The sequence below is a fragment of the Platalea leucorodia genome (assembly GCF_965183815.1).
Source record: "Platalea leucorodia genome assembly, chromosome: 9".
In the NCBI taxonomy this organism is placed as follows: Eukaryota; Metazoa; Chordata; class Aves; order Pelecaniformes; family Threskiornithidae; genus Platalea; species Platalea leucorodia.
In genome coordinates this window covers 28097840-28106007 of record NC_138831.1, presented here as the reverse complement: position 1 = coordinate 28106007, position 8168 = coordinate 28097840, and the positions used below count along the sequence as shown (strand labels likewise).

Here is an 8168-nt window from a genome sequence, read left to right as displayed (position 1 = left end):
CGAGCCTTTTGTTATATTTTCTCTCCGCTGTCCAGCCGAGGAGGGGAGTGATGGAACGGCTTTGGTGGGCACCTGGCATCCAGCCAGGGTCAACGCACCACAGGAGCACAGGAAAAGAGCAAGAAGGAAGAAGCAGCAGGGAGGAAACCGCTACGACCTGACCACATCCCCCTGCCACCACCTGTTGCTTCACTAAGGGGACTGAGTATAACCTGCAGTGATACAAGGAGGAGGAGAGGTGCTGGGAATGATGTTGAGCCTGGCAAAGGGGAGGAGAGGTGCTTCCCCCAGGTGTGAAAGTGCTTGGGCTTTTTCTTTGTTGCCAGTACAGTACTGAATTGGTACTCAAATATTTATATTCTATTAATTGACAATAAATTAATTCCCCAAGTCGAGTCTGTTTTGCCCATGACAGTAATTACCAAGTGACCTCCCCGTCTTTTATCTTGACCCACAAGATAGCGATGGGGGGAGACTGGGGACAAACAAACAGGCAGTTGGAACAGGTTCTTGCTGGGTGGGTGGGACAATGAGAATCTCACCTAGGTATCTCATGGCAGGTTTCTGCTGTGGTGTTCAGGAACCTGCTCACCCTCCCATGAGCTTGCCTGGGCAGGATGTGAGCTGGTTGTCCCATGACATGACATCAGGTCAGGAATCCCATTAGGCTGTCCGTCCATCACACCACCGGCTGAGAGGCATCTGGTCCACTCCAGTGACAAACACGATACGCTATGTCATTATTTTTCTTGCTTATAATTAGTTTTAAGCCAAGGCTTTGCTACAGCTAATGAAAGGTGAGCTGGGGGTCACCCACATCCCAGCACACAGCAGGAAGCCTGGGCAAAAAAATATAGGTTGGAGGCAGGCTTCCTACAGTCCTGGGCATGAGTGACTGCAGACGGACAGTAGGACACCTCTTGAGCGAAGCTGGTAGGTAGGAGACCATGAAGGACACAAGAAGAGAATAGAGGCTACTGTGGTGCTACAGGTGGGTTGTTTACCGGCAGGTTGGAGAACCTGGGAGGGCTCCAAGCGGTAGCTAGGTGATGCTCTCCCGAGGGGCTGCAGCCATGCAACTGCTCCAGTGAGGCAGGGGAGGCTTGGCATGATCATAGAATTGTAGAATCATAGAATAATTTAGGTTGGAAAAGACCCTTAAGATCATCAAGTCCAACCGTTAACCTAGCACTGCCAAGTCCACCACTAAACCATGTCCCTAAGCACCACATCTACATGTCTTTGAAATACCTCCAGGGATGGGGACTTAACCACTTCCCTGAGCAGCCTGTTCCAGTGCCTGACTACCCTTTCAGTGAAGAAATTTTTCCTAATATCCAACCTAAACCTCACCTGGTGCAACTTGAGGCTGTGATCTGAACGATCATATGCCTCCTTGAAAATTCCCTCCTAGCTTGGTCCCACTCTCCTGAAGGATGAAGGGCCCTAGCATTGGGGCATTTGGTGGGGAGCACCAGGTTTTGAAGGCAATGTTTGGGGCAAACTAGTTGTAGGATGTTTGTTTTTTACCCACCGAAACCAATGTTCAAATAGCTGAGAAAACATCAACTCCGAAGTCTCAAAAGCCAGGCTGTAAGTGGAAAACAAATGCTCCTTTATTGGTATAAGATCTGTAGGCTTCGGAGGCCAATGCATGGATTTTGTCTTTGCTGCATGGGGGATGCTGGGTCTCTATTACTGAAGCACATCATTCCCAGCTGGCAACACCTGGGCAATTGCTGCTAGCAAACCCAGGAGTGGCATACAGGGGGTCTGGTGAGCAGTTGGGCAGACAGGCAACACTGCAAATAACCTGCAGGCTATTTTTTTGCAAACATAAGCAGTGTGAATGCTGGTTGTGCCCACAACAGGGCCTGCACCCCAAGGTTATGCTCAGAGAAGGAGTGGTGACCCCATCACACAGCATTTCTGCAGTACCTATCTCTTTTTTACCTCCCAGAGTTGTCAGCCTGTCCCAAGCAGGACCAGGGGATCTCGTGATGCCCCCAGCTGTCTGCTACATGGGTGGCTCCAGCTCTCACCTGGCTTGGGACATCCCGTGACATTGGCAGTGGGTTTGCAGCACCATACTATCTCCTAAGAAGCATCTTCAGGCCTGGGGCTGGGCAGGAGGCAGCGCTGTGCCATAATGCGAGTGGGCCAGGTCATCTGTGCCTGCATGCCCCACATCTGCCCTGGGATGGAGACCAGCCATTCTCTCCTGCAGCTCCCCAGAAAAGGGTTTAGGACTGCCACTGCCTTTCCCTTGCTCATGAGTAACCTTCTGCAGGAGCAATACATTCATAACCACTATCTGGGCTTCAAGCCATCTTTGAAGTGATAGGGAGCAAGGTGGGAAGGTCTCCTATCGTGGCTTTCTCCTCTCTACTGGTCATCAGCATGTTCAGATGCTGGATCATCCCTTGGCTTGGCGTGAAATGGCTCTGGGCTCCTGTCACTCTTGGGAGAAGGGCTCTCTCTGCCCTGCAGGAGCTCAAAGGTTCAAGCTGAATTTAGCATCAGAAGCACGGGGGGGAAAAGATTATGGTTTCATTTATGGCATCACTCTGGGATCTGCTGCCAGGTTTAGCTCTGCCTGGGGGCATCCCCAGGGGTGGCCAGGGGACATCGGGTATGTCTATGAGCAGCACTTCCAGAAGGTGCAGAACCAGAGCCTGTTCATGGGGCTGTGCTTCATCACCCATTTTGGGCAGCCCCTGTTTGCGCCTTTCTTCAGCTCTCCTGCACAATGGAGGACCTTGGGGCTGTACCTCTGCCCATGTGAGTGCTTAACTGCCTGCACAAGGTGAAGATGCACAAAACATTCATCGCAAAGCAGGCACGTAAACAGGCTGAGTGTTTAATGGTCAGCACCTGCACATGAGGGACAGCAGAAGGTCCAGCCAAAGCTAATGAGCCTGTAGTAAATCCTTTGGTCCCCCAAAGCAGGGACCCTGCTTGAAACAGAAATCCCAGCAATGCCATGAGCAAGATGCTTTTTGTTTTCAGGAGGGTTTGCTGGTAATCCCTCCAGCAAAGGGGGTTGTAAAGATGCTCCAGTAGTGAGTGGTGTAATCAGCGCATCCAAGCTTGTAATTTTGTCATGCAGCAGTTAAGGTCTCCTTCAGTAAGCAGAGGCTGCAGAGACTGAATCCAATTCCCTCCTGGTTGTTGACAGCGAGGAGCTTCCCTCCATCCCCACCAAGCTGCTCCCACTCCCCATTCTTCCTGCACAAGCCCTGGGGCCTGCCCGCTCCCACAGAAAAGCCTGAGCTAGTGTGTGCAAAGAACCAGTTTTATTCACAGGGGCACTTCAGACATCAAGAAAGCAGAAAACATACAGGAAATATACAGGGAGGCTCTGCTTTTCATACAAGCAATCACTATTAACAATACTACAGAAAGAATAAATGAAAGTGATGTTGCTACAGTAACCCACAAGGACGATGCTCTCCTCCGTTTGCCATGCATGGCTGAGCCTGCAGACCTCATCCTCTACAGCCATGCTTCTTCAGTTTGAAAAATACTTCTCCAGCACCTTTGTTAAAAGCCCTGTCTCCTACAAGAAAAGGCACAATAGTGAGACACTGGGTCCCATACACAGCCTCCACCATCACCTGCTGGGTACCATGGGGCAGAAGATCAGAAAAATGTCCCATGCTGGATCATGATGGCACTTTCAGGGGTGGCTTGGGACAGCACGTGAGAAGGGAAGAGCCAGGCTCCTGCCTCCTATCCTGTGCTCTAAGACCTGGACCACAGCTGAGAGACATCAGAAGTAAACTTCACCAGCCCACTGAGACAGCAGCCACTGGATTGGGCTTCAGGAACAAGAGCAGCCTCAGGGCCTGATTCAGCAGAGAGCTATACGAGAAGGCAAAGAGAGTCACAAAACACAGCAGGGAAGAGTTACAGAGAGATTTTGTGGAATTGTGTACTGCCCAGACGTCCCAGAGCTACGCAGGGCAGCATTTGCCTTCACACAGAAGAGCTCTCCCCACACCCCTGGAGCCATTTCACTCCACGCAGATGGTCTCGCCCTGTCTGTTTCCTGGAGAAACACTGCCACACACCCAAGAAGATGACAAGGGATGGGGACGATCCTCCTCTGCCAGGCAAATCCTTGTCACACACAGCAACAGGGTGGCACTGTGAAGCCCCAGCATGCTGAGAGCCAAGCCCTGCCTGCCACACGTGGTTAAAAAGACAAAACAGAAATCCCTGTTTGCAAACCCCTTCTGCTCTGTGCAACTTCTGTCATCACAAGCACGGAGCAGCACATGGGCTCCTGCTTTACAAAGGGATGGGAAACATCTTAATACAAAACCCAATGGCAGCAGGCAGGACTAACCCACGTTAAGGGAAAGCAAGCAAAAAGACTAAGCCCTGGGATTTATTTAATGCTCAGAGGGGCCCCAAAAGAAGGAAGAACCCATTTTTGAATGATCAGTGACACCCTCAGAAAAGGACAAGCCCATTGGGTTTTTCAATAAAAGTCACGTTCCCTTGATACTTATCCTGCCGCAAAGCACAGCATGTGTGCTGCAGCAGCAGAGCAACACTTAGAGAGCATGTTAATTCCTGCCTTGCTGACCAGGGGGTCCCAAGGAAGGGAGAAGCATCTTTGTTTTTCTAAACCGAGGATGGAAGCGACAGATCCTAAGCAGGGGGTGGACAGAGTTTCACGGAGCAGAGCTATTAAACAGCTTGTTATGCAGGTGGCAAACACAGCACACAGATCAGTTCAAGCACAGGCTGGGTGCTGACCTCAGGTGTCCAACAACAGTCATGCCGAGGGAGAAAACTGTCAGGGTGGCAGGAATTCACATTGGCACCATGTCACCCACAAGAGCAAGAAAAAAAGTCACACAGAAAAGTATAACACAGACAGCACTCAAAGGCACAAGGGAGAAGTAAGTCCTGTAATATCAACCAGCAGCTCAGAGGCAAGGACGTCCTGGGGGACAGGTGGCAAAGAAAGGAGCAGGAAGGCAGGAGTTGAGTCTAGCAAGGTGCTCAGAGGTGCCGGAAGGACAGAACCAGACCTATCAACCAGCAAGGTCCCACTGTCACCAAGAGGACAGCTGGCACACCAGGGCACTGGCCAAGGAGAGGAGAGGCTTCTGGAGCAGAAGGTGAGGGGTAGGAGCCAGCCGCATATCAGGAACCTAAGCTGTGATGCCACACGTGTGCATCCCACCTCCTGCCAGAGAGGCATCGGGGCAGCTCAGAGGCAGGCAGCTGGCCAGCATCTGCTTTGACCACGAGCCAAATCGCCCTCCAGCAGCAGAGCTTTGACACCCAGCACACACACACCAAAGTGGTGGGTGCTACCCCTGGCCAGGACCTGCCTTTGAGCACTGGGAATGAGCACTGACAGGGCTGGCAGGGCACCGGCACCCAGCTGGCAGCATAAGACACAGCACCAGCACTTGGGGCAGCCTCTGCCCAAGCACATCTGCAGCACGAGCAGTGAACATGCGACTTACCTACACATAGGAGAGCCACAAGGATCACTTTTATCAAACTCACACCACACACTCACAAACATCTTAGTGGATGAGGCAGGGCAACACATCCACCAGCTCTCCCATCATCTCAGGCAGTTAATGCAGCAAATACCCTCCTCCTCAAAGGCTCCCCAGGGAAGATGGAGAAGGGTCCAGGACCTACACAGCCCTCTCCTCCCTTTCAGCTGCATCCAAGAAGCAAAAGCTGCAGCAGTGCAGTGGTCACGGCACACAGCATCTTAAGGGGAGTAGGGTGGGCCATGTAGTCTTCAGCCATGCCCAGCTGTATCTTCATGGTCGAAAGCCCTCTATCCTGATGGGACTAGCTCTCTAGGAAAGCCTCAATTTACCTTAGTCTGCTGAAAGTGAGTCAAGAAGGCACTCCAACAATCAGTGCCACTCAGGCTCACATCCCTGCAACTCTGCTCCACCTGTGCTCTCCCAAAAAAAGCAAATAGGAACAAGCACTACCTAAACACAGATAACAGAAGTAGCTTTACCTGCGTGCAGTGTTACTGGATAGCTCCTCAAGTACAGCAGCTCAGTGGGACAGCACATATAGGACCCACCTAAGAGGATTTCATCACTTTTAGGCTCTCAGTTACTTTCTGCAGTGACTAGAAAGGGCAAGACACCAGGAAAGCACACGAGGCAACAGACAAGCCACATGGACTGAGCAATTCCATCTCCGCATCCTGCGTGAGGATCTGTGTGTGTGCATACTGCTCCCAGGGGCAGGTTTTCCACTAGGAGTTGGGTGAGCTCTGAGGCAAAAGCCACACCAAGGAGGCTGAGGATCTGCTGATGCACAGCAGGACTACCGGAGCTCCTGCCTGCTCCCTGAGACCCGCTCTGCAGCTGTACAACTAATGCACACCTCCCCTATGCAAGGCAGGCTAACAAAGCTACATGGCCCTCGGTAATGAGGGATCCCAACGACAGCAACACAGACCCAAGATGGGGGCATCAGAAGCCCAAGACCTCTTTGCAGGACAGACTCCCTTCCCTTCACGTATGGAGCTGTGTCCCTCTTGGCCTCTCTCTATAGAAATAGAGGGGAGAAAGGATTTCCCTGGCTCTGCAATGGCTGGAAAAGGGGACATTTCTTCACAGCAGCCACAGTGGCCAGCCATCCTCTTCTGCATTGGGCGGAGGAAGACCCAGATGCTTATGAACAACCCCTGGGCTGGAGATCACCACTATGACAGCTCCATCACAGCATCCCTTGCTCGTCCTCATGCCCTTCCCAAGCATCTGGGGCTACTGGCCACTGTCCAGCTAGACACAATTCTAAAGAGACTTCTCCTCTGCCCCTTTATGGCTGGTCTTAGGAAGTGGTTTAAGGAGGGTTAACAGGAGCAGAAGGGGGGAATACACCTCTAGCAGCCGTGCAGATGCTCCCATCTCCAGCAAGGCTGGCTGTTGCAGATTAACATCTCCACCACCTCCCTGCTCTGAGCACCTCCCTCCATCTTAGTCAATATTCACCTGGTCAGTGAGGTCATATTTTCCTTGGTTCTCATCCAAAAGTCTTTCTTGCAAGAGGATTTTCAGGAGCTCACGGGTAAGCAGTTCCATCATGTCCTCCAGCAAGGCTCTGAGAGAGGGACCGAAGACCATTGGCACTGCAGGCTCCTCCGGTGACTCCAGGTGGGGGGAGCCCGTGACACTCTTCTTCCCCATGAAGTGACCTGCAATACAATGCACTTGTGTGTCTGCACAAACGCCTGAAGGGAGAGAGGCAGGTGCTCCAGCCGAACAAGGCAAAGCTGTGTCCGCGTGAGGTGGCAGATAACAAGTCAATGAGAACCACTGAGCAAACCTAATGCTTAAATGAGTGAGTACAACAAAGTGAGGAGAAACCCAGAAATCCCAGGTCCTCCTTCCACATGGGACTTCAGGAAATTTCCCTCCTGCTGATGGGATTTCTGGGGTTAAAGAGGTGCTGGACCTGTCACCAGGAGATCCACACTCCTCCAGGGAGGTGGCAGCCTCATCCCTGCCTTGGTTCTCCTGCCCACCACGGGCCCTGTGGGGGCAGGGCTCGCGACCCTCCCAGCATCCTGCTCTGCTCCATGGCGTGCTGAGGGGAGCAGAGGGCTCCCCACAGGCAGGCACGGGGCAGGGGGAGGCAGAGGCTCAGGGCTGAGCCGGGCAGCCCGCGTCCCACAGCTGCTCCACGACACGCGTGTCCGTGTCCCCGTCGTCTCCCCCCACACACACCCCCACCCCGGTACCTGTAGCCCAGAGGTTGCCGCGAGGGTTGACCTTGATCTTGGCCGCCTGGCTGCGGTGCTCGGCGAAGTCGAGGTGGACGGCGGGCCCCAGCGCAGCGCCGCACAGCAGCAGCAGGAGGCAGCGAAGCGCCGCCATCGCCGCCCCGGCGGGACCCGCTCCCAGCCGCCGCCGCCGCCGCGCCTTATAGACCGTGGGGTTGTGGCTCAGGCAGGCACCGCCCCCCCCCGCCCCCGGCCTTCCCGCCCTCCCTCAGGGGCCCCTCAGCCCGTCCCGCTCCCCGCCGCCCTCTGTCAGGGTCCAGACAAACCCCCGCTTGCTGCCCCTGTCCAGGTGGGGCGCGACCCGTTAGCCACAACCCTGGGAGCCCCACACGCTCCTCATCCCTCTGCTGGTCCCCCCCATCCTGCACCATGTCACCCC

The 8168-nt window shown here is 53.6% G+C and overlaps 1 protein-coding gene across 1 annotated transcript; it reads right to left on the bottom strand.

The window, feature by feature from the left end:
* Positions 1 to 3511: 3511 nt before the first annotated feature.
* Positions 3512 to 7883, bottom strand: NMB (neuromedin B; the record flags this gene model as incomplete). The annotated part of the gene is made up of 3 exons (XM_082321518.1): positions 3512 to 3559; positions 6999 to 7201; positions 7748 to 7883. 3 exons carry the CDS (start codon positions 7881 to 7883, stop codon positions 3512 to 3514), a joined length of 387 nt encoding a protein of 128 aa, XP_082177644.1.
* Between the last annotated feature and the right edge of the window lie 285 nt (positions 7884 to 8168).